The 27,955-nt window shown below is 35.0% G+C and overlaps 1 protein-coding gene across 8 annotated transcripts in view; it reads left to right on the top strand.

Annotated features, from left to right (window-relative positions):
- Positions 1–27,955, top strand: part of AOPEP (aminopeptidase O (putative)) — a 568,440-nt gene that overhangs the window by 111,977 nt on the left and 428,508 nt on the right. For all 8 annotated transcript variants that reach the window (XR_003570208.1, XM_027874398.1, XM_027874399.1 and 5 more), the window contains 2 exons: positions 1,309–2,227; positions 20,064–20,230. Coding sequence is in view for 7 of the 8 variants with exons in the window: in XM_027874398.1 (XP_027730199.1) it covers positions 1,309–2,227; positions 20,064–20,230 (1,086 nt within the window). In the remaining variant the exon portion in view is untranslated. The remainder of the gene's footprint in view (positions 1–1,308; positions 2,228–20,063; positions 20,231–27,955) is intronic.

The following is a 27,955-nucleotide window of genomic DNA, read 5'->3' as shown; positions in this document are numbered from 1 at the left end:
TTTCTTAAAGCCCTTTTTCTTCTAATGTAGGTATATCACTTTAAACAGGACCAACAGAAATATTTTTTTTCTTTAAAAAACAAGGAAGTAATAGAATTTTTTTGGATAATAAAATAAATGCATGCCGATTTTTAGAAATACAAATGATTATACTAACATTATTGATTCTGTAGCGTTTAACTGTTATCTTGGTTCAGATATGAGCTTATTATGGCCTGTAGTCAGTGTTATTTTTTAGTTTGTACCTATGTTCTCTATATTTTTTCTAAGAGCTCTTATTTCAGAAGTATAACTAGCATTCCAGGGATGGCCTATAATCTGACCATTACAGTTTTTTTCACTCATATTACTTCCTTTAATATTATACACATATTCTCCCTATGATTTCTTATTTTTTTAGTAAAGGAAGAAAAAATGTGCTGAAAGAAAATTAGAGAAAGAATGAAGTACTGTCAACTAATTTTTTTAGCTAGATTGTTATAAAAATATAAAATCTACTTTGAATCAAAACTTTTATGGTGAACTTATACATTTTATTGTAACAGCTGTTGCTGCATTTTAATTTCTTTTTTCCTATTATAGGTATTTGCATATTTTCTTTTCAAAAGAGAAGACCTTTTGTTTGCCATAAGAAAGCTATTATCTAGAATGTTAATGGGTTTTCAGCTATTAAGATGTAATGATATACTTGAGCATTTAACTATAAATTTGAAAAATCTCTGTGAACAATCTCAAAGGAATACTTAGAATGTACTCCTAGTAAATTGGCTCATTTTCTTATAACCTACTAGAATTGTTGATGTAAGCTCAGCCCTAATGTGAAAAGTACATTAATCCCCAGAGTTATATTGTATGTATTAAATTATTATTCTCAAAGAATAAAACATATGAAGCCACTTAGTCTCCATTCTGATTTTTTTACTTAGTATCACAAGAGAAGAACAATCACTTTATTTGATGCACAAAATTAGAAATGATGCACTTAACATTTAAAAAAACAGTGTGAAGTATTATGATAAGTTTTATATAACAGATCTTTTCTAAAATAAGAATTGTTGTAGTTAAAAGCAACATCTTTTGTCCTTATTGAGGACCATTTCATTCAGTTGGTGAATGGAAATATTTTTTAGATGTTCATTACGCTACTTTCTTTTATATCAACGAAATAAATTTGTTTGCCTCCTAGTTAAATACTCTTGGTATGGAGAGGGACTATTTATGGACAGTAGTCAACTCTTAAAAATGGAAATTCTAATAGTACTTTGTGTTTGCAATTTCCTCTAATTGTGTTTTTCTTCTTGGGTAAAGGATTGACGTTTGTGGAGCTCAGTTCCTGCATCAAAGACTTATTAACAAACACAGATTTGGATGGAATATTAAAAGAGTGTGAATGGTGGAATCATCAGAGCTGCTGCCCAACAAACAACACAATGGAGACGGTGTTAGACCCTTCCAGAGATGACCTGCCTCTCATGGCCAACACTAACCACATACTGGTAAAGCATTATGAATTGGATTTGGATGTGGATTTTGAAAGCCATATCATTGAAGGTGCCATCATCATCTTCCTTGAGCCTGGAAGTGGATGCAAGAAACTGAGTGGTGTTGATGGGGAATCTGGCCAGTCAGAGTCAAGTGAATCTGGCAAAGTTGAGACATCTGAACCTTGCCACATTCCTGTGACAAATCTAGGTGCTTTCTCATGCAAAATGAGATCTAAAGATTTTGCTGACTGTGGTAAAAATGAAAAAGATACTTCTGATAGAAGCGGTAACCATAGCAGCAGAGAACAAACTTATGGGATTTCTAGTTCAAAGAACTGTTGTGACCCAGGGAATCATGGAAGTGAGGATTTTTTACTTATACTGGACTGCTGTGATTTATCTGTGTTAAAGGTCGAGGAGGTAGATGCCGCTGCGGTGCCAGGTATTGAAAGATTTACACGGTCTGCCAAGCTCAGTAATGATTGTAAGAAGATCAGAAATCAAATTGTGCGTGAACTTGTGACTCTACCTGCAGATCATTGGAGGGAACAGTTATATTATTATGCTTGCTGCAGCCAAGCTCCTGGCTGTGGAGAACTCCTGTTCACCTCTAGCCCCTGGAGCTTACAAATCAGGAAAATGGGGGTTAAGACAGCCACTGACTTTCCTCACATCATAAGAATATGGTACAAAACAAAGCCAGAAGGGAGATCAGTTACATGGACTGCAGACCAGAATGGCAGGTAGGTTAACTGAAAGTTGAACAGTCACCTATGGTGGGAGGCAGGCATTCATAATAATGCTCTTCTGAGTCAAAGAACCATACCAAGATGCTCATTTTATTCATTCTGTAGCATTGCCATTCATACTTTTTAATACCATATAAAAACAAGTCAACTCCCATGTAGGCTAAACTCTCGATGCTATTACATCCCTTCAGCCTAGATGAAAAGATCAGGTATGTTAACCTTATCAGTTTATGAACAGGGACATTGGTATGTAAGCCTAATGAGCAAATCTAGAACTTACCACTTCATTTGGAATTTGGTGTTTTTGTTGCAGAGATGGGTGATAGGTGCTCCTGAGGTGACACTTTCTTTTGTGCTGTTCCCACTTTCAAGAATAGGTGAAAGTGAAGATCGGTCATTTAGCATATTAAAAAACATTAAAAAAATTTTTTAAAAGTAAATCAGTTATTTGCCAATATTTAGAATTTGGCTTCCCTTATTTGGTAGCCTTTGGCTCAGGGAACCTTATTAAGATTAGACACTTCCTCTGTTTCCAATTTTAATTTTTTAATTTTCAGAATTATTAAAAATACGTTTACAGAATGCTATTATATTAGAAACATTTAAAAGTATTTTGGCTATAAATATAGGCAATAAAAATTAAAAGGCCATTCAGTTTCTTATTCTTTATCATCTTTTAGCAGCAACTGACAGTTTTGAGGAACTACTCCTGATTAATACTCTCTTCCCTCAGCTTCCTTTGTACCTTGCTATGCCCATCTTTTTTCCCACTTTCTTACCCTTCTTGATTTTCTTTGCTGGATTCACAGGACCTTTACATAATGTGTGTTAGAGGGTGGGGTGGCGCTAGTAAATGTTGAATTGATTTGAAGTTCATGTCTGGAATATAAATTGATTATACTTCTTTTAACTTTTGATTCCTATAGCATTCTTTTTTGCATAGAAATACATTACAAATACATTTAAAATTCATAAATGTTATGAGCTTTATAAGAATGTATTTTTAACACTTTCTGTGGGACCACTCTCCCAACCTCTACTACACTGTAGTTCCCTGGAGGGTGATTACTGCTTGTACCATCACAGTTGTAGGGGTAGTCCTGATGAGTGTATGTGGGATGCCTTTCTGATGCTATGATTCACTAACCTCCATTGGTGTGCCTCCCATATCCCATGATTATCAATTGATATGTTAACCAGCCAAACTTAATTTACTTTTAGAAAAACATTTACCAAGGTGGGTAACACAATTCAGCTCAAATCCCACCTTCTGTAGAATTCCTTTGCTGCTGTTCCTAGCTTTTAATGCCTTCCCCTCTGAGATTACCTTCCATTTACTCTATATATATTTTTGCATGTAACTAGTAATTTTCACATTGTCTCCCCCATTAGAATGTGAGCACCTTGAGCATGGGGACTGTTTTAACCTTTGTTTGTATCTCCAGCACTTACTATAGTGCCTGGCTCCTACTAAGTGCTTAATAAATCTATGTTGACTGAGTGACTATTCTTTCTTTCCAGTCTTCTTGCAGTATGTCACTTTCACTCCATCTATTATGTTTGAAAGGTAGTATTTTTGAAGAGATTGATGACTGATTGAGAAGATATTCTTTAAAACACATTTATACAGCAAATCTGTTGTTCACATCTCAAGGTTTCTGTCTAATGTTAGGAGTTACTGTAGCTGCCTTTAAAGGAGGTTATCCTTGAAAGGCTTATTCCCACCTACACTGAAGATTTGTAGCTGTGATACAATTCCATATCAAATAATTCTAGATGAGATTTTGATGATTGATCTTATTACTTTGGTGGATAAGATGTCCTCTAAATGTCTCCAGCTATAGCATTGTTCTTTTTTAAAAATAATTTATTTTGATTTATCAACAATCACTTTCATAAGCTTTTGAGTTTTAAATTTTTCTCCCCCTCCCTTACCACTTCCTTCCTGAAGATGGCATGCAATCTAATGTAGACTATACATATACATTCCTATTAAACATATTTTCACATTATTGATGTTGTAAGGAAGAATTAGAACCAATAGGAGGAACCATAAGAAAGAGAAAACAAAACAAAACGGAAGAAAAGAATAGCAAATAGTATGTTTCAATAGCATTGCCCTTTTTTGAAGAAGAATTTGAGACCTCTTATTATATGTGAGCATTACCCTCTTGGTCTTTAATTTAGCTGTTAGCCAGGTTTGGCAACTCAAAATTATTCCATTGATGAATATTTCTTTGGGAATTATTTTTTTGCCTCAATATAATGTCTAGTGGTAACTTCCAAATATTGACTCCTAGGCAGCTAGCTGGCATAGTAGAGAGAGTGCTGGATTTGAATTCAGGAAGAACTGAGTCCAAATCCACATCCATGAACTCTGTCATTCCTTTATCTGATCGCAATCAATTGGCTTTCCCCCTCTCCCTCAGTCTTCCAATACCAGATCCTCCTCTTCAATCCTTTGATCTCTCAGTTCCATGACCCAGGTCATCAAGCCTACATTGACCACTCTATCTACTTTTCCTCATTTTAACTTCTTGGTCAACCCTTTTACCTCTACATTGCACTCTTCTCTTGAATCCCTTGTTCTCTTATCATATCACTAATTGTGCCCTGCCAACTCTTAGCTTTGGATCTCTCCCACCATCTGCTGTTTTCACTTGTACACATTCCTACATGTTATTGGAAGAAGGTGGAGGAAATCACACAACTAATTTGATTATCCACTACAAATGTATGTTATCTGATCTCAATTGGACCCTTACTTCTGCTAGGCAGTCCTTTTATACACAGCTGTTTGCATATTGTCTCTCTGCACTACATTGTGAGCTTCTCAAGGGCAGGGACTGTCTTTTGCCTTTTTTGTGTCGCCAACACTAAACATATAGTACTTGATACATAGTAGGACTTAATTAGTGCTCACTGACTGATTGACCAATAAATCGTGTCTCAGGCATTTACTTAACTGTGAGACCCAGGAAACCTCTTAACCTCTCTCAGGCCCAATTTCTGCATCTGTAAAATGGTGATAATAATAGTACCTAACACAGGGTTTTTTGTTTGTTTTTTATTTTTAGGCTCAAAAGAGAGAACATATTCAAACAAACTTTAATGAGCTATATACTTATTATTATTATTAATATTATCAGGAGCAGCAGTAGTCATAGTTATAGTAGTACACCTATCATTGGTATACTCTATGACGCTCTATCTATATTAATTAACCAGAATCTTGAAGGCTAAATATATACAGTTAGTATTCTGTCAATTCCATATTGAAATCAGATTGTAACTGCCAAGCTAATACGAAGTCTAAGGTTTAAGCAAGATGCTATTTCCTTGCATAATATTGCTGGCAACCTCCATGGCTTCCTTTGAGTAAATTCTAGGTTAAAATTTCTAAGGCTTCTATCTAGTTCAGTGGCTTCAAAAATGATTGTCATTCCATTTTATTTTTGTTTTACAGAAGAAAGTGTTTACTCATCACCTTATGATACCTATCTTGATTAGTCCCTCTAAATGCTTTCTATATTGAAATTTTGATAACAAATATTCCTTCTTATTTATGTATTTTTTTTTGTATTTTAAGATAGTTAATAACTGCTATCTCAACATTTACATTATAAGGGAAAGTGACCCAAGATGGTAGAGAGAATCAAAGAGAATCATACTCTATTTCCTCCTTACCCGACCCCCGCCTCCCAACTCCTCCCCACCAGCAAATAGAAATACCGAAGAGAAGGAAACTAACTCTGAAAATGGCAGCATGAAAAAAGTCTGAAACTTGGGATAGTGCCTACATGAGCAGAGCCCAACTTTAGCAGAAAGTTAAAAATAAAGAAATAGACTGGAAAAATGAGCAAACAACAAAAATAGGACCTGACCATAAAAAGCTGCTGTGGTGACAGGAAAGATCAAGACACAAACTTAAAAAATGACATCATGAAAATAGTTACAAGCAAAGCCTCAAAGAAAAAATGTTTAAATTGGACACAAGTGCAACAAGAATTCCTGGAAGAGTTAAAGAAAGAGATTAGAGTGGTAAAGGAAAAATTGGGAAAAGAAATTAGTGATGCAAGCAAATTATGAAAAGGGAATTAATAGCTTGGTAAAATGGGCACAAAACAAAACCTGAAGAAAATAACACCTTAAAAAACAGAATTGGCCAAATGGCAAAAGAGGAACAAAATTTCACTGAAGAAAAGAACTCCTTAAAAAGCAGAATTGGACAAGTGAAAAAAAGTACAAAACTTCACTGAATAAAAGAACTCCTTAAAAAGCAGAATTGGTGAAATGGAAAAAGAGGGACAAAAGTTCACTGAAGAAAATAATTTCTTAAAAATTATAATTGGGTAAGTGGAAGTTAATGACTCCATTTGACATCAAGAAGCAATAAAACAAAGTCACAATAATGAGAAAATAGAAGAAAATGTGAAATAGCTCATTGAAAAGACAACTGACTGGAAAATAAATCGAGGAGAGATATTAAGAATTATCGAGCTGTCTGAAAGCTATAATTTAAAAAAAGAGCCTAGACATTATATTTCAAGAAATTATAAAGGAAAACTGCCCTGATATCTTAGATCCAGAAGATAAAATAGAAATAGAAAGAATCCATCAATCACCTCCTGAAAGACCCCAAAATAAAAACTTCCATGAATATTATATTCAAGTTCCAGAGCTCCCAAGTCAAGGAAAAAATATTGCAAGCAGCCGGAAAGAAACCATTCAGATACTGTGGGGCCACAGTCAGTATCATACAAAAGTTAATAGCTTCCATGTTAAAGAAGGAAAGGGCTTGGAATATGATATTCTGGAAGGCAAGAGCTAGGATTACAACCAACAATCACCCAGCAAAATTGAATGTAATATTTCAGGGTGAAAAATAGACATTTAATGAAATAAAGGACTTTCAAGCATTCCTGATGAAAAGACCAAAGCTAAATAGAAGGTCTGACATTGAAACACAAGATTCAAAAGAAACATAAAAAGGTAAACATAAAGAAATCCTAAAAAACTAAGGTTAAATTGTTTACATTTCTGTATTGGATGATGATACATGTTGCTTCTAAGAACTTTATCAATATTAGGACAGTTAGAAGGAGTCTGTATAGACAGAGGGCACAGGTGTGAGTCAGTTATGTCATGATGACCTAAAAAAATGAAGGGATGAGAAAGAGAGATGCATTGGGAGGAAGGGGAAGGGAGAGGAAGAATAAAAAAGGTGTAAAGAAGAGCTTTTAGAATGGAGGGGAAAATGGGCGGGTGATAATGCTGACACTTGAATCCTACTTTCATCAGAATTGGTTCAAAGAGACTCAAATATACATACTCAGTTGGATATAGACTTCTGTTTTATCTAATAGGGAAATAAGAGAGGAAGGGAATAAGAGAAGGAGGGGACTGATAAAAAAGGAGGGCGGATTAAAGGAGGTAGTAGTCAGATGCAAAACAGACTTTTGAGGAGGGACAGGGTAAAAGGAGAAAAGGATAAATTAAAAAAAAAAGATAGAATGGAGGGAAATACAGTTAGGAATCATAACTGAATGTGAATGGGATAAACTTACCCATAAAATGGAAGTGTATACTTGAATGGATTAGAAACCGGAATCCACTAATATGTTGTTTGCAAGAAGCACACTTCTTGTAACACACTTCTGTTTCTGTAAAAAACAGAAAGACACATACAGTAAAAATAAGGGGAAGAAACAGAGTCTATTAGTTTCAGCTAAGGTAAAAAAGGGAGGGGTAGTAATCATGACCTCGGACGATGCAAAAGCAAAAATAGACCTAGTTAAAAGAGATAATCAGGGAAACTACATTTTGCTAAAACGTACCATAGACAATGAGGTAATATGAATATTAAACTTATATGCATCAAATGGAAGAAGATCCATATTCATAAAGCAAAAGTTAAATGAGTTATAGGAGGAAATAGTAACACCATAATAGTGGGGGACCTCCACTTTCCCCTCTCAGAGGTAGTTAAAATCTAACCATAAAATAAATAAGAAAGTAGTTAAGGAGTTAAAGAGAGCATTTTAGAAAAGTTAGATATGATAGACCTCTGGAGAAAATTGAATAGAAAGAAGTATATATATATATGTATTTTCAGCTGTACATTGTACCTTCACAAAAATTGACCATGTATTAAGGCATAAAAACCTCATAACCAAATGCAAAAAAGCAGAAATATTAATTGCACACTTTTGATATCATAATGCAATAAAAATTATATTCAATAAAGGGCCTTGGAAACATAGATTAAAAATTAATTGGAAACTTAATAATCTAATCCTAAACAATGAATGGTCAAAGAACAAATAATAAAAACAATCAATAATTTCATTAAAGATAATGACAATAACGAGACAGCATACCAAAATTTGTGGGGTACAGCCAAAGCAGTACTTAGGGGAAAATTTATATCTCTAAACCATATATCAATTAAAAAAAGAGCAGATCAGTGAATTGGGCATGCAATTTAGAAAACCAGAAGAAGAACAAATTGGAATTCCCTAATAAGCACCAAATCAGAAATCCTATAAAATCAAAGGGGCGATTAATAAAATTGAAATTAAAAAAATTTAACTAATAAATAAAACTAGGAGCTAATTTTATGAAAAAAATCAATAAAGTAGAGAAACCATTGGTGAATTTGATTTAAAAAAGAAAGATGAGAACCAAATTACCAGAATCAAAAATGAAAAGGGTGAATGCACTGTCAATGAAGATAAAATTAAAGCAATCATTTGGAGCTATTTTACTCAATTATATGTCAATAAATCTGATAATCTAAATACAATGGATGAATATTTACAAAAGTATAAATTGCCCAGGTCAACAGAAGAAGAAATAGAATACCTAAATAACTCTATCTTAAGTAATTAAATAAGCTATAAATGAGCTCCCTAAGAAAAAATCCCCAGGACCAAATAGATCTGCAGGTGAATTCTACCACACATTTAAAGAACAATTAATTCCAATACTATATAAACGATCTAAAAAAATAGGCAAAGGAGCAGTCCTGTAAAATTCATTTTATGACACAAATATGGTTTTGATACCTAAACCAAGGATAGCAATAACAGAAAAAGAAAACAATAGAACAATTTCCCTAATGAATATTTATGCAAAAATTTTGAATAAAATGCTAGCAATATGTTACAAAGATCATACACAATAGCCAGGTAAGATTTATGTCAGGAATGCAGAGCTGGTTCAATATTAGGAAAACTATCAGAATACTACACCATATCAATAACAAAAACAAGAAAAATCATGATTATCTCAATAGATTTAGAAAAAGCCTTCAACAAAATATAGTACTTATTCCTGTTAAAAACACTAGAAAGCACAGGAATAAATGGAGCTTTCCTTAAAAAGATGATAAGTAGTATTTAATCTAAAGCCATCAGCAAGCTAGAAGCCTTCCCAGTAAGATCAAGGGTGAAACAAGGATGCCAGTTATCATTGTTATTGTTCAATATTATACTAGAAATGTTAGCTTGAGCTTAGCCAGAAGACAAGAAAAAGAAATAAAAGAATTTGGAATAGGCAAAATAGAAACAAAACTATCACTCTCTGAAGATGATATTATGGTATATGTAGAGAAATCCTAGAGAAACCAGTAAAAAACTAGTTGTAACAGTTAAAAATTTTAGTAAAGTTGCAGGATATGAAATAAACCCACATAAATCATCAGCATTTTTATGTTATCAACAAAGTCCAGCAGCAAGAGATAGAAAGAGAAATCCCATTTATAGTAATTGCAGACAGTATAAAACACTTGAAAATCTACCTGCTAAGATGAACCTGGGAACCATATGTATACAATTACAAAAGACTTTTCACACAAATAAAGACAGATCCAAACAAGTGGAGAAATGTTAATTGCTTATGGGTAGGTTGAGCCAATATAATAAAAATGACAATTCTCCCTAAACTAATTTACTTATTCAACTACCAAAAATATTTTACAGTGTTAGAGAAAATAATAACAAAATTCATCTGGAAGAGCAAAAGGTAAGAAATATCCAGGGAATCAATGAAAAAAAAATTTGAAGGAAAGTGGCCTAGCAATACTAGATTTCAAACTGTATCATAAAGCAGTAATCATGCAAGCAATCTGGTAAAACAGAGTGGTGGGATCAGTGAAATGGATTAGTTACACAATAAACAGTAGTAAATGACCATAGTAATCTAGTGTTTAATAAACCCTAAGATCCAAGCTTTTGGGGCAAGAACTTATCGTTGACAAAATTTGCTATGAATAGGGGCAGCTAAGTGGCACAGTGGATAGAGAATGTTTATTAAATTGAACTGAAGTCTTTCAAAGTTGTTCCTTTGTACAACGTTATTGTATAAATTGTTTTCGTAGTTCTGCTCACTTCATTCTACATCAGTTCATACAAGTCTTTCCAGTTTTCTTTGAAACCATTCCTTTTATCATTTCTTACTTTTAATAGTATTCCATTTTATTCAGATATCATTATTTGTTTAGCCATTCCCCAATTAAGACCCATTTGTTTTTGCGTTGTTTTTCTGGGTTGCTTTCAGTCATGTCCCCAACTTTTTGTGATCCCATTTGGGTGTTTCTTGGCAAAGATACTGTAATGGTTTGCTATTTCCTTCTCCAACTTATTTTCCAGATGAGGAAACTGAGGCGAACAGAGTTAAGTGACTTGTCCAGGGTCACACAGCTATTAAGTGTCTAAGACCATATTTGGACTCAGGAAGATAAGTCTTCCTCTCTCCAGAGCACTCTCTCCACTGAGCCACCTAGCTGCCTCTGGTGATGCTACATGGGTATATATCATGGTATACTGAAGTTTCCAATAGGGGCAGCTAGATGACGCAGTGGATAGATCGCTGGCCCTGAAGTCAGGAGGACCTGAGTTCAAATCTAGCCTCAGACCAAACACTTGACACTTACTAGCTGTGTGACCCTGGGCAAGTCACTTAACCCCAATTGCCTTAAAAAAAAATAAATGTTTATTAAATTGAACTGAAGTCTTTCTAATTGCCTTAAAAAAAAATTGCTAGGAAACCTGGAAAGCTATTTGGCAGATACCAAGATAAGGTCAAAGTGGATGTATGATTTGGAGACATAAAGGTTGATATCATAAGCAAATTAGGGAGCATGGAAAATTTTACCTGTCAGATCCATGGATAAGGGAAGAATTTATGACCAAGAGATAGAGGATCATGGGAAGTAAAGTAGATAATTTTGATTACATGAAATTAAAAAAAAATTTGCCCAAATAAAACCAGTGTAGCCAAGATTAAAAGTAGGAAACTGGGTAAAAAAAAATTATAGGAAGTTTTTCTGCTAAATGCCTCATTTCTTAAATATTTAGAGAACTGAGTCAGATTTATAAAAATAAGAGCCATTCCCCAGTAATAGTATATGAATGTAATGGAATACAGTGGTGCTATATGAAATGAAGAAAGAGATGGTTTCAAAAAAACCTAGAAAGACTCATATGAACTAATTCAGAGTGAAATGAGCATAAACAAGATAAATATTTGTACTATAACTTTGGCATTGTTAAAAACAAATAGCAGTTTTGAAGGACTTAAGAACTCTAATCAGCTTAGTGATCAACCACAATTCCATAGAACCAGTGATAAAGAATACTAGCCACCACCTGACAGAGGTTATTAACTAATATGCAGAATAAAGCAAATAGTTTTGGACATGGTCAGTATGGGAATTGTTTTTGTTGACTATGCTTATTTGTTACAAAGATTTTCTTTTTTTTCCCTTAGTGGGAAGGAGAAAAATAAATGGTTGATAATTAAATACAGTAAAATTTAATTTAAAAAGAAAAGAAAGAGGGGAAAATCAAAATACCCAAACAAAAAAATGAATGATGAATTAACAACAAGTGGGGAGGAAATAAAAAGAATCATTAGAAGCCACTATACCAATTCTATACCAGCCAAACTAAGAATCCAAAAGAAGGTGATAAATATTTATTAAAATATAAAATATCCAAACTAACAAAGAAACAGAGATCTAAACCCATCCAATCTTAGAAAAAGAAATTGAGAAATTCACAAATGAATTGACAAAAAAAAAAACCAAAACCCTGGACTTAATGGATTTACAAGTGATTTGTTTTTAAATATTTAAAAAGCAATGAATATCTATGCTTAAATAGAAATAGATAGAAAAATACTCTATCAAACTCCTTTTATAAATATAGTCCTGATAGCCCAACAAGGAGGAGTAAAAGCATCAAAAGTGAACTAGAGTTCAATTTAATGAATTAGCAATGCAAAAATATTAACAAACATGTAACCTCCATATATTATATAACACATTATATAGATATATAACAATATATACAAATTATTCATTATGACCAAGTTGAATTTGCACTAGGGATGCAATGATCATTTGAAACTAGGAAAATTATTGGCATAATTAATCATTTCAGTAACAAATTCCACAAAAATAACATGTCAGAAGCTGAAAAAGCCTTTGAAAAAATGGACCACTCATTTGTTAAAAAACAGTTTTTAAAAGTAAGGGATGAGAGAGGATTATGCTGGGAGAAAGGGAGAGGTAGAATGGGGTAAATTATCTCACATAAAACAGACAAAAAAAGGCTTTTACAGTGGAGGGGAAGTGGAGGAAGGTGAGAGGGAATGAGTGAATCTTATTCTCATCGGACATAACCATTTAATCAGGTATGGAAATCGGTCTTATCCTACAGGAAAATGGGGGGGAGGGGAAAGAGAGCAGGGGGATAATAGAGGGGAGGGTAGATTGGGGGAAGGGGTAGTGAGAAGCAAATACTTCTGAGGAGGGACAGGGTCAAAAGAGAGAATAGAATAAACGGGGGGTTGGGATAGGATGAAGGGACATATAGTTAGTTTTTCACAACATGACTACTATGGAAGTGTTTTGCATGACTTCGCGTGTATAACCTGTATCGAGTTGCTTGCCTTCTCAATAAGGGTGGGTGGGGAGGGAGGATGGGAGAAAATTTGGAACCCAAAGTTTTAAAAACAAATGTTTTTGTTTTGTTTTGTTTTGTTTTTGGTGAGGCAGTGGGGGTTAAGTGATTTGCCCAGGGTCACACAGCTAGTGAGTGTTATGTGTCTGAGGCCGGATTTGAACTCAGGTCCTCCTGACTCCAGGGCCGGTGCTTTATCCACTGCGCCACTTAGCTGCCCCTAAAAACAAATGTCAAAAATTATTTTCACCTGCAACTGGGAAATAAGATATACAGGCAATGGGGTATAGAAATCTATCCTGCCCTACAGGAAAATAGAAGGGGAAGGGGATAAGAGAAGGGGGGGAAAAATAGAAGGGAGGGCAGATTAGGGGAATGAGTATTCAGAATGCACGCTGTCTTGGGTGGGGGGAGGGATGAGATGAAGCGAAAATTTGGAACTCAAGATCAAGTGAATGTTGAAAACTAAAATAAATTTATCTTATTAAAAACATTTTTTAAAATACATAATAATCAAAGGACCCTCTTTCATATAATCAACATTTAAAACCAAGACCTAGCATCATTTGTGATGGCAAAACACTGGAAACTATGCTGATAAAGATCAGTGTGAAGAAAGGATGGATGCCCATTGTCTTCACTGTCATTAGATATCCAAAAAATGCTATCTATAGTAGCCAAACAACAAAAAGAAATTTGGGTATTAAGCACAGATAAAGAGGAGGCCAAATTATCCCTACTTGTGAATAATACAATGTTTTACTTAGAAAACCCTAGAAAAATGACCAAAAATGAGACAGTAGATTCAGTAAAGTGCAGGATAGGAAATGAATCTGCAAAAGTCATAAGCACTTCTGTTTGTTACCACAAAAAGCAAATGGATGAAGGATGACAATTTTCCTGATTATGGTTTGCTATTGGATGGACAACCTATTTCATAGAGCTCATTCCTCACTACTTATATCTCAGACAGGCACTGCAACTAGGCAGTGATCTGTGCTCAGAATTTAACAGGATTAAGAAAGCAGGTCTTTGGGATTGTCTTTGGGAAATTATACAGTTCTTTTAAGCACCCTGAGCTTTCCTCTGAAACAAAAGCCTTCTCTTTTGACACCAGTATTCTTGTGGTTTCTGGCTAAGAGCCATAGAATATACCATAGTCTCCAAAAAATTAAAAGTTGCTTGTCACCAAGTGGGTAATGGAGAGACTCATGGTTACCATGAACAGGCTGCAACATATTAGAAAGGAACTGTGTAGAAGAAATGGTAAAAAGATGTCATCAAGTCATTTTCTATGACCAGAAAATAAAGATGGGGTGGTCATAAAACAATACTGATGGACAGCTCACATGTTCCATTAGTACGCATATGACATAAAGAGCTCTAGAGGAAAGAAAGAGGAAGTCTTCATAAGAAGAAGAGCAAAGGGAATTGGAGGAAAATACTTTATGTTTTATTAGCTGAATGTCTGGGAAACTTATTTAAAAAAAAAAAAAAGAACAAAACCTGACCCACTAAACTACAGAAACTATGCACCCCTTCCCTAAAATAACAAATTCAAATATATCCTAACAGGATAAACCCCCCTTCAAACCACTGATCCTGTAACCATGCTCAAATACATTCCTAGTTTAGTTAATGCCCTAGGGAAGCTCCTTATGAAAGAAAAAAAATAAAAACTTTCTGAAAGAATAAAAAAATTAAAAAAAAAAGAATATGAAAAATTGTATCTTTGAAAATAACTGATTTTGAGGAAAGAGATAAAACTTCACACTTTTCTGCAGAAACTAAAACAGAACAAAATAAATGGTAAAATGCATCTCTTCCTTCTCCCTTAAAAAAAATCAACCAAAGGAAAAATGTTTTCAATCTTTGTGTTTTCCTTTCTCCAGAGCTGTCCACTGAAGTAGAATAACAGGTTGTTCTGTGTTAGCTGACACCTCACTAGGACTAGTCAGCCTTCCTCCCACCCGTACTCCATGAATAATATAAATATTTCACGAGTATCTGATGTAATTGTTGTTCTGACAAGAGCTTCCTAATTTAAAATGGCTTTTAATGCTATAGAGCCATTTTGATGGCAGCACGCCATGGCCTGCCCCTGAGCTCTCTTTTTCATCTCTCTTTTCCATGTCCCTTTTCCTCCCTGCCCCCCAGCCCCTTTTTATTTTCCCACCACACACAGAACCAGTATGAACTCCCTGAGGAGTTTCATGTGTGAATGAGTCTCCTTGGGGTATGTGAGATGAGCTATCACGAGGAAGATTTTTCCTTTATGTGTTGGAAGGAATTATTTGGTCTGGAAATAATGAAGTTATAAGCATTAAAGAATTTCAGGCTGGTGCCCACACACCCTACTACATTCCATTAGCATTTTAGCAATGTGGCTGAGATACAGGGCCGTGCATGTAGAAGTAAACACAGCTGCATATATGTATTACAGTGATTATACATTCAGATAACTTCATGATGTGTTTAAAAATACACACAGATTATGGGGGTGGGAGGTGAGAGAGAAAAAAAAGTCTTTCGGTGGTGGTGGTGGTGGTGGTGGTGGTGGTAGTTTAAAGGTATCATCAGGCCTGTCTTCATTTAGGGACCCACAAAGTCCCAGTATCTTGTTCTTCTGACAACTTACGTCAAAGTTCTGTCAGTAGAGCTTGATCCATTTTGTTTAGGCTTTTATCCCTATTAAAATATAAATACCCCCCTGGAAAAGGTAAGGCTTTATCAATCATTTACATCTTAGTGTGAATTGGTGGTTTTCTGATGGAAGTTCAAACTCTGAGTACTTTTTTTTTGTTTGTTTTTCTTTATTTTTCTTATGTCTTTCATAACTGCTGGCTAGCGTTCTTCCACCTTTGACCTCACTTTCTGCAACAGTGTACTCAGAATCTCAAGAACTACTCCAGTTTCCTATGAAAAAGTGGCCCTTCTCCTAACTCAGGTTGAGCCCTTGAGACGCAGCTTTGATCCTTTCACTTCCAGGCTTTTTCTAGCAGATGGCCCCACAATAATCCCCTCTCTCTGGCTAACCTTCAATCCTTCCCAGTCTACTGTTCATTCCCTGTTGACTACAAACATGCCTCTCCCCGCCCGGTGCCCCACCCCCATCTCCATCCTTAAAAGTCCATCAGTAAAACCAATCATCCTCATAATATATCATGTTATATCTCTCCTCTCTTTTCTACCAAATTCCTTGAAAAAGCTGTCTACTCTCCACTTCTTCTTTCACTTATTAAATCCTCTGCAGTCTGGCTTTCAACCTCATCACTCAACTGAAAGTACCTTTTCCACAGTTACCAGGGATCTCTTAATTGCCAAAGCTGACAATCTTTTCTCAGTTCTTATCCTTCTTGAATTCTCCACAGAATTTGACACTGTCGATCACACTTCCCTCTTGTGTATGCTCTCCTTTCTGGGTTTTTGTGATATTATGATAATGTATTATGATAATAATTATTTTTTTTGTCCGATTATTGGTTTTCCTCCTGCCTTTCTAGCTGTTCCCTTTCCGTTTCTTTGCTGAATTATAATCCATGACATTCTTACTAAGGGAAAGGGTACCTCTGGGCTCTATTCTGACCCCTCATCCCTCTATACTCATTCATTTGGTGGTCTTATCAGCTTACATGGGTTTAATTATCATCTCTATGTGATGACTCTAAAACTTATCTCTAGTCTTTCTCTTGAGCTCCAATCCCCCCTCACAACCTGCCTGCTGGATATTTTACAATTAACACTTCAAACTCAGCTCCTCCAAAACTGAACTCATTATCTTTCTCCTCAAACCTATCCTTCTAATTTTTCCCATTTCTCTCAAGGGAAATACACATGCATGTTTACAGTCATTACTCTTCACTCTCCCCCATCCCACACATCTACTTCATTGCCAGGTCTTGCCTTTTTTACTACCTCATTTCCTGCATCTACCGCCTTCTCTCCTCCATTCACATATCTGACACTCTGGTTCAGGCCATTAACACTTCTCACTTATTCTATTGTAGTGATCTCCTAAGCAGTCTCCCTGCCTCAAATATTTCCCCTCTCTAATCTGTTCCTCATTCAGTTGTCATAGTGATTGTCCTCAAGTGTAAATCTGACCATGTGACTCCTCTACTCAATTCAAATGAATTTTTATTGGATCAAATATAGGATGAAATATAAAATTCTCTATTTGGAATTTAAGGACCTTTATAACTTGTCCACAACCTACTTTTCTACCCTTGTTGCACACTCTCTTTCAACACCATATGTTCCAGTCAAACTAGCCTAGAATAAGAATTCTTCCACATAGGTTACATGCCGTATCCTTTCTATGTGTCTTTGTACTAGTTGCCCCTAAGCCTAATGTGCCCTCCTTTCTCCCCTCTGCCTTTTGGAACCCTTATTTTCCTTCATTACTTAGCTCATGTCATCTATTGTACGAAGCCTTTCCTGATGTCCCAGCTCTTAATGTTAAACCAAGAGGCATTTATTAAGTACTTAACTGTGTGCTGGGCACTGTGCTAAGTCCTAGGAATGCAGATATGAGCAAAAAAGACGGACTGTGCGGGAGCTGAGGGTACAATTATAGAAACAAAATAGCCCTTTATCTCAAGCTTTCATTCTATTGGAGGAAATAATAAATACCTTGGGGATTCAAAGGTAAGACCACAAATTTCCTTCAATGTCAAAAACTTAAATAAGAGTTAAAACTGGGACAAATGGATATCCAGAGTGGGGTTTCAGAAAACAGATATAACTGGGATGTTATTGTGTCATAAAGTTTCATTGTGAGGAACAGAAGCTTCTAGTTTTTCAGGGACAGACTGAATGGTCAGTCACCAAACTGTGGTTTTGAGTGCCACAGTGCCCTGTTTACTCTACCCCCTACAACAATGGTATTAAGAAGATGGTCTCTCATTTGGGAAAGAAGATCAGGTTACCAAAGCATTAGAATACTGTAAGAACTTAAGTCTAGGGATTGTGGGTTGTGTTGTATTGGTTATTGCATGTTATTCTAAAGAAATTTCAAAGGAAACAGGAGCAGGACCACACGAGGCAAGAAAAGCTACGGGTACATAAATTACTTTCTGTAAGATTCTTTGTATTCCTGCAAAAAAAAAAATGACAAAAGCAGGTTTAAGTAGCAGAAAAAAAGAAACCAAGCTCAGACTCTGCTTATGAAAATTATGCTACAAAGAAAAGTTAACTTGTAGCCATATCAAATCTTTATGGTCATGGTCTAGTTTCTGATTGGAGAGGATCTGGACCAGAACGTGTAACTTAGGAATATTTGGGAAGACTTTGAAGGGCCGCAGGAGTTGTGAACTTTATTTTCCTTCTAGACCTACTTCTGCCTTATCCAGCACTCACATCTGATCCCCAAGTTCAGACAGGGATGGTGCTGGGTGGTGGTAATCCAGAGCAAACATGGGAAAAGAGGAATTCTATCTGCGATGATATTAAAAAACAAAACAAAACAAAACAAAAAAACCAAACCAATTAGTTTAGTGGAAAGAATCCTCTCTGGAGTCAGAAGACCCTGACTTAAGCCTCAGCTCTGCCATTTTCTAGTTGTGTGACTTTGGGCAGGTCTGAGCCTCAGTTTTCTCATCCATCGAAATGATGACAATAATACTTTTGTACTTTTGGCCTCATCCGGTTGTTGTGAGGATCAAACAAGAGAAAGTGTGTTTGGATTTATAAACTATGAAGTGCTAAATACGTGTCAGGAATTATTGTGGGCAAATAACGTTGAGGAATAATCACCATACATCAAAAATGAATTTAATATTGCCTACATCCAGAAGAATACATTGTTAGACTTAGTTTATTTACTAGATGTAAAATACTCTGTTAAAATAATGTTATGTTTTTTTGGTAGCTTCTGGTAACCAAGTAACAGAAATATTTCCACATGAGTTTCACAAAATGCAGCTTTGTCTTTTACTCTCCCTTACTAAGAGAATGTACCCCATGATCGTTTGACTTCTTTATTTCTATCAAGCATGACTAATCTTTGAAGAGGAGATTGATTATTCCTTGTTTTAACCCTGGTAGATATATGCAAAATTCTTTATATGTACTGGTTTTTATTAAAATTGAAACAGAATGAATGTAGCATCATACTATCAATTTCCTAGACTTGCATTGATTTTTGACAGTACAAATTTCCAGTTCCACTTGTTAATCAGTAATGGCCTATAATCCTATGTATATTCCTATCTCAGTTCTTGGCGCCAGTGCAAGGATTACTCACCCACAAGGGTTCCGTTTGGAATAGTGGTTTCTGTGATGGAGCTGTCCTTCTGCAGGAACAGGACTTTAGACCACCAGCTCCTTCTTCCAAAAATTTAATACCTTGGTGCCCTCCAAACACATTTTTTCCAGAATACTTTCCAGAAGGTTTTTAAGGATGTTTCTAAGCTCTTTAAGAAAAATAATTTGACGCATAGGGGTTGGAGGGGCCAGAGTAATATAAATTAGAAGTTGGCAGATAACTATTTGGAACTTCATCCAAAATCCATTTTCCCCTCCAGCCAAACACACATGCACCATATCTTCTCCCTTCTCCACCCCTCCCCTGCCCCCAACCTCACTAAAAACTATCCAATCCTTTACATATTTAAGCAAGTGATACAATAAAAGGTTACCACCTAGCTTTCCAAGCGTGCCGTTGACATTTTCAGCCGTGCATGCCTTGAAATGTATAATACACAAAACTTTGTAGTAATCCCTCCCCTCCTTACCCTCCTTCTCCACAAAGCTCAACCTAACGTTCCTGTTATTCCTGAAAATACAGCAGTAAAGAATACTGCAGTAAAGAAAGGGATGCCTCATTTAGAAGATTCTACCTTTTCTTTCTCTCTCTTCCTCAGGCCATGTGTTTATACTATGGGATCCCCAATAAACAACAGGGCCCTTTTTCCATGCCAGGAGCCACCAGTTGCCATGTCAACATGGCAGGCTACAGTCCGAGCAGCTGCGTCTTTTGTTGTTTTAATGAGTGGGGAAAATTCTGCCAAACCAACACAGCTTCAGGAAGGTACAGTACATGTGTTCTTTGCTTATTTATGTATTGCACTAATGCTGGACTCAGAAACCCAAAAAGGAATGTTTTTCTAACCTTTAAATACCTCTTTTATTAGTCAAATTGGAAATCAGTCCATTATTTTATAAGCTGTCAGAAAATGAGATGGGGGATTGTTAATATTTTATCTAAGTCAGTAGTTGTTTCTGTCTCGTATGCTATGGGAAATAAGTTGGTGGTCTTGGTTTGATGTGGCAACCTCATATGGGCAGGCAACCACATTGTAGGAACACTGTTATAATAGGCTTATTTAACTGAGAAGTACAGTAGTCTTCATTTATATTTGGAGATGCTGCTTTTGCTGAATCAGCTCTTTCCCATGACTCAAGGAATGAAGAAGTGAATGAAAAAATATTTATTAAGTGCATACTATGTGCTCGGCACTATTCTTAGTGTTGGGAATACAAATACAATAGTCCCTGCCCTTGAGGAACTTGTATTCTAATTGGGGGAGAGAATACCTATGTGGGAGTGGTGGCCACCAAACAGAATATCTGGGAATATTTTCATTCCCTCAGTCTCTGGGGACACAGAGTTTGTGAGTTCACAGAATCAGAGCTAAAACTGGAAGAGATCTCAGAGGGCATCTGGTCTAGCTCTCTTAATTTACAGATTAGGAAACTGAGGTCCAGGAAAATTAAGTGATTTGCCCAGGGTCACAAAGATAGTAAGTGTCAGAGGTAAAATTTGAATTCACTGACTCCAGAGCCAGTGTTTTTTTCTTTTAAATTTTGTTTTTTTTATTGTGAATGTAGCAATAATCAACAAATAAACATTTCAATATACAAAGAAAAAGAGTGAAAATTGCGTAAGAAACATGAATTGTGGAATGGTTCAACAAATTATGGTATACGAATGAAATGGAGCATTATTGTGCTGTAAGAAATAATGGAAGAGGGGGCTGCTAGGTGGCACAATGGATAGAGTAGCGGCCTTGAAGTCAGGAAGACCTGAGTTCAAATCCAGCCTCAGACCAAACACTTGACACTTAATAGCTGTGTGACCCTGGGCAAGTCACTTAACTCCAATTGCCTTAAAAAAAAAAAAAAGAAATAATGGAAGAAATGGTTTCAGGAACATCTGGGAAGACAGCTGATGCAGAGTGAAATGACAAGAACCAGGAAAACCATTTACAAAATAACAACATGGTAAAAGAACAACAACAACAAAAAACAGCTTTGAAAGACTTAAGAATTTGAGATCTTTCGATTAGTTCAGTGACCAACCATAGCCCCTGAGCAGTGGAGAGGAAGCATGCTACCTGTCTCCTATAGTGATGGACTCAAGATAACAGAATAAGACATATATTTTTAGATAGGGGCAATGTGTGTATTTTTTTTTGTTTGAGTATTCATGTTTTATGAGTTTTTATGTTTCTTATATTTTCCAGTTTTGCTAAGGGTGAGAGACAGAGCTGGGCTGGTAATAGGGTAGCCAAAAGAAAAAAAGAAAGAAAAGAAAATGAAAAGAGGGCCATTGAAGCATTTTTTTTTAAATACACAGAAAAGAAAGGAAGAAGTCCAGAAGGAATCACAGACAAAGAGGACAGTTTTTAACTTTTTTTGGAATTTATTGTGTTATATAATTTATTATAATTGAATCTATATTATAATTATAATAAAATATAATTGGATTATATTTTTAAAAAAGAAACTATATATAATAGAGAGTTGCTGTGTAATGTACAATCCTTCTTTTCTGTTCTACAGTGTATATCAAAATGCTCATTTTATTTGGTATTTATTTCAGAAAAAAATTAAAAGCAATTTTAAAAATTTTGAATTTAACAACAGAAAAGGGAAAATTAAGATTTCTATATACAAAATAGAACCGAAAAAGTGGATTACATGTGGAGCTACTAACCTCTATTGTTTTCGTTTGGCTTTTAAGAAAATAAGCAAATAATATATTCAGCATGTTACTTTTAAAGCTATCTTGCTTGTCTGTCTTCTTCTGAACTTCCTTCTCTTATCTTTTGTGCCTTTAAAAAAAATCTTCTATGACCCTCTTTTCTTTTTCAATATAACCCTCTTGTTAACTCTCCAATCCCTCCATCCCCTGGGGGAAAACCCACCACAGAGTCCTTATAACAAACAAACAGTTAATCAAAACAAATTTACACATTTGCCATGTCCAAAAATGTATATCTCATTCTATACTTGGAGTCCTTCACTCCTCTGTCGGGATAGCATGCTTTATCACTGATCCTCTGGTTGTTATTCGTTCATTTTTCAGTTGTATCTGACTCTTTGTGATCACAGTTGAGGTTTTCTTGGCAGCGATACTGGAGTGGTTTGCCAATTCCTTTTCCATCTCATTTTATAGATGATGAACTGAGGCAAACAGGGTTAAGTGATTTGCCTAGAGTCACCCAGCTAGTAAGTATCTGAGGCCAGATTTGAACTCAGGAACAGGAGTCTTCCTTACTTCAGGTCTGACGCTCTATCCACTGTGCTACCTAGCTTGCCCCCAACAGTCATATTGATTAGAGTTCTGAAACCTTTTGAAGTTTTTTTTAAACAATATTTTCTTTCTTGATTTTGTTCACTTAAATCTTTGTCAGTTCATACAAATCTTTTCAGATTACTCAGAAACAGTATCTTTTGTAATGTAAGTGTAATAATTATATGATACTAATATAGCATAATTTGTTTATCCATTTCCAGATTAATGAGCACTCTTGAGAAACTTATTCTTACTCTTAATTGAGGTGCTTAAGAAAAGGAATATATAAACAACATGAACTTCACTTTTCTTAACTGGACAGAGGAAGGTTGAATACACACACACACACGCACATACTAAATGTACAAATACCCGAATTCAATTGGCAAATAAGTGGGGGGGACTGGAAGGGAAGAAGAGAGGATATTGAGAGGGTGGATAGAGTTGATGATGTAAGAAATTCACAAAAAAAACAATTTCTTAGGATGTCTTTATGAATAGAAAACAAATAGAAATAAAATATAAAAACCAATGATCATGCTCTAGTCAAGGTGAAGAGAAGGCCATTTCACTAGGAGCAGTTGACTTCACTTATACAATTAAGCTTTAATAGTTTAAAACTGCAGTAAGACTTTGGAGACACCTTGCATGTTACTATTAATGTTGATCAAATTCCTCCCCTTTCACCATCTTCTTATACTGGTTTGTAAATAAGGTATAGGGGAGGGGATGAAGGAAAATGTATGAGAGACTATAATGGAGTAAAATATAATTAACAACCTTAACTGTGAATGTGAATGGGATTAATCCACCTATAAAACAGAAGATTGTAATGAAATGGATTAGAAAACAGAATCCAACAATGTGCTGCTTACAAGAAAAACACTTAAAACATAAAGATTTACACAAATTTAAAATGATGGATGGGAACAGAATTTGTCCTGCCTCAGTTGAACTTAAAGAAGCTAGAGTGAACATCATGGTTTCAGAAAAGGTAACAGTAAAAATAAACATAGCTAAAATAGAATAGCAGAGAATCTACATTATACCCAAAAGCACTATGGATAATGAAATAATATCAATAAATTATACACACACACACACACACACACAGCATAACATTATACACCAAAGAAAAATTAATCAAATTACAGTGAGAGACAGAAAAAACATAATATTTGGGAGTCATAAGTTTCTTTCGGGTGTAGACAAATCTAACAATAAAATAAAAAGAAAAATAGTTAATGACTGGAATAAAATTTTAGAAAAATTAGACATGATTGATCTGTGATAATGTCTGAATAGGGATAAAAAGACATATGTATATTTCATGGATTTGCATTGCATCTTTACAAAAATTGACCATGTTCTAGAACATAAAAACTTCATAAAGAAATAAAAAAAAATTCAATAATTATTAATTGCATGTTTTACTGACCACAATGCAATAAAAATCATAATCAACAAAGAGCATTTGAAGAAAGAATTTAGAGTTTAATGGAACTAAATTATTTGTATAGACTATATGGGTCAGAAAACAAGTCATAAAAATAATGGGTCTAATAAAATGACCACAATTGACGGATGCTGCAGGAGATAAAGCACTGTGGGCTTGGAGTTAAAAGACCTGAGTTCAGAGTCTGTCTTCCATACTTCTATGTGAGTTAGCAAGTCACTTAATTTCTGTCAACCTCAGTTTCCTCATCTTTAACATCATTAAAATGAAGAGTTGGGGGTGGGCTTGATGGACTCTAGGGTCCCTTACAGCTCTAAATTTATACTTCTGTTATACAACCCAAGTAGTTTTTATGGGGAAATTTACATCTCTAAACACTTTCATCAACAAAACAGAAAAAGAACAGACCAATGTATTAGGTGTATGACTAAAAAAAAAAAAAAGCAAGATTCAAAACTCCGACCAAACACAAAAAATAGATACCATTAAAATCAAAGAACAGATAAGCAAACTTGAAAGCACAAATTAAAATATCAAATTGATAAATAAAACTAGGAGTTTGTTTTTGATTTAAAAAAAAATCCAACAAAAAACCGAATAAAACGGATAAGCCAAAAATCTTATCAGAAGAAATGAAGAAAACCAAATTGCCAGTATTGAAAATGAAAACAAATTCATAAAATGAGAAGCAAATAGATCATTAGAATATAAAACTGAACAAACTTGGAGAACTTGGAGATAAAAGATTTATGGCCTCTGCTCAATGGGTACCCTAGAGAATATATACATAATTAGCTTCATGTGACAATAGACTATTGATTACAGAGCAGAGAAGTGGCAAATAAATGTTAAAAAGGAGAAATTCTAAACATATCCTTTACAGACCATAATGTAATAATGGTGATGATCAAAGTAGGGAGCACAAGCAAAAGACACAAACCTAAATGAAGACAATAATAAAATCTCAAGTAATAAATGAAAGAACAAATCATAGAAACCACTAATAATTATATGAAATGAAATGATAATCATAAGACAGCATACTAAAATTTCTGGAATGCATTAGCATAGTCCTTAGAGAAAAAATTATGCCCCTCAAAACTTATATTAACAAATAGAAAGAGAATTAATAAACTGACCATTCACTTTAAAAATGATGAAGTCAACAAATAAACCCAAGGTAATCACAAGAGGGTAAATATTGAAAAATTAGAGGAGAGAAAATAAAAAAAAAATATAGAATGGATAAACAAAATCAGTAGCTGATTCTTAAAAAAAAAAAAAGCTTAAAAATTGATAACCCTTTAGTCAACCTGATTTTTAAAATGATGGAAAATCAAATTAATATAAAAAATGAATAAGGCAAAATCGCAACAAACTCAATAAAAAGAATTATGAAAGTGTACTGTATGTTGTGTAGCATATACTATACAGGGCAGCTGGGAGGCATAGTGGACTCAGAATCAGGAATCAGGAAGATTTATCTTCATAAATTCAAATCCAGCCTCAGACTCTTCCTAGATGTGTGACTCTGGGCAAGTCACTTTGCCTCAGTTCCTCATCTGTAAAATGAGCCTGGGAAGGAAATGGCAAACCATTCCATTATCTTTGCCAAGAAAACCCTATATGAGGTCATGAAGAGTCAAACATGACTGAAACGACTCAACAACAACAGCAATGTATTGTTATATGCTAGCCAGACTGAGAATGCAAAAAAAAAAAAAAGATTACCTACAAAAATATAGAATGCCCAAATTAATTATCTTAAATAATCTACTCTCATTTATTTCACTGCTAGACATTTACTCAACAGAAGTCAAGACAAAAAAAAAAAAAGTCAATCCCTATATACACCAAAAGCATTTATAGCAGCACTTTTGGCAGTAACAAAGCTCTAGAAACAAAGTACATTGCCCATCATTTGGGAAGTTGCTCAACAAATTGTAGTACATGAATGTAATTTAATATTATTGTGCTATAAGAAATGAGGAATAAATGAATATACAAGGAAGCCCAGAAAGACTTATACAAATTGATGCAAAGTGAAATAAGCAGAACCAAGAAAACAATATACACCATGGCTACAAAAACATAAATGAGAACAATCATAAAAACATGAAACTGAATTGCTTTAAAATAACAAAGAACAAGATTTGCCCTATAAAGAGTTGTAAGACTAGCTTCTTTGTAGAGCTGAAAGACCATGGGTATAGAATACTGCATATGATTTCAGACTTTTTTGATATGTCTGTTTTGTGGATTTTTTTCTTCCATTTCTTCTTTTATTCTTTATTATTGAATAATGTTAGGGGAGAGAGATACAGTGGGAAATGTAGATGATATAAAAATAAATGATGTCAAATTTATGATTAATTACATGAAAATATAATTCAGAATATGATGTTACCTTGTAAAGCTTATATAGCTGTCACACTTTTCTCTTAGATGTAATCTGGAAGGGACCTGAGGGTAAACAGTTGTCTACTTCATCATTTTACAGATAAGGAAACTGAAGTTTTGAGAGAGTGAGTGACTGACCCATTGTGACATAGTCAGTAAGCAGCAGCACTGGGATTTAAACCCAGGTTCCAAACCCAGAGTCAGTGCTTTTTGTACCACACTATCCTGTTTATTTTACTCTTTACATTCAAAAACCAGCTTGTGGCTGTGGCCTTTGAATTTGAGAATTTTTGTATTATAAATTCACAGCAAGGTTTGGTTCATGCATTTTAATTCATTGTGTTTTAGTCACCAGTGCTATGGCCCTCCATAATTATGTTTGGTGATAATAATGATAACATATTTTTTCTAATTCCTTGAGTTTCTATAGGATTTTATATTTTACAAAACATTTTCTTTACACCAACCCTGTGTGAGGTATGTAGTGTAAATATTATTTCCCCTTCTACAGATTAACTGGCTTGTCCACAATCACACTATCAAATAGTAGTGTCAGGATTCAAATACAAGGTATTCTGAAGCAATACCAGGAATGTATAGAGCATTTAAGGAGGATTACCACCTCTGAGAGCTTGCCGAGCCCTTTTCAGGGCTGCTCATCTACCTTTGGTGTCTGTCTGGTGCTCATCTCTCATCTACGGCTCCAAGAAGCTGTAGCTACTGCAGCAGCCACACCCTGGTAAGCTATTTAGGCAGACAGGCTAAACCCGGTTGAGGGTAACCAAAGGGCCCCAAACCTGTTGGTGATTAGGGGGTCAGCATGTGCTGAATGGGTAGATGAGATGAGAACAATTTGTTCCAGTGGCCGTGAAGATGGCTGAAGCCGATGCTGTGGAGTGCTGAGAACTTGGCCAGATATTATCTTGACTCTGGCCTTCGATGACTTTGGATGAGAGAGTGAGGCTCACGACTTTGTGCAACTCTGCCTCACTTTTAAATCCAGTTCACCTGTGAAAGAAGATATCACTCTGTGATGTCATTGGTCCTCTTTGAAAATGAAGGACAAACAACAATTCTGAACATGAGGCTTTTTAGAACTTTCTAAGTTCTTGTCACCATATTATACTACTGATCTTTTTTTGATGTTATGAGATCATTGGATTCTATACTTTGCAAATAAAAGGACAAAAAAATCCTGCAAATTCTTTAAAAAATTAACTTAGAGGGAAAGAAAAAGCAAATCTCATGAAACTGGTGATTTCCAATGCTGCTTTTCCAAATTATTTCTTTGTCTCAGTTTGATGGTATGTAAACAATTCCATCTTCAGCTAGTTATAATCAATTCTTTATGTTGAAAATCATGCGCAGTCAGTGCTTTC

This window comes from Vombatus ursinus, unplaced genomic scaffold (genome assembly GCF_900497805.2).
Source record: "Vombatus ursinus unplaced genomic scaffold, bare-nosed wombat genome assembly UNPS02014807.1, whole genome shotgun sequence".
NCBI lineage: Eukaryota > Metazoa > Chordata > Mammalia > Diprotodontia > Vombatidae > Vombatus > Vombatus ursinus.
The sequence above is the reverse complement of the archived record's forward strand: the minus strand, read 5'-3'. Positions and strand labels throughout refer to the sequence as shown.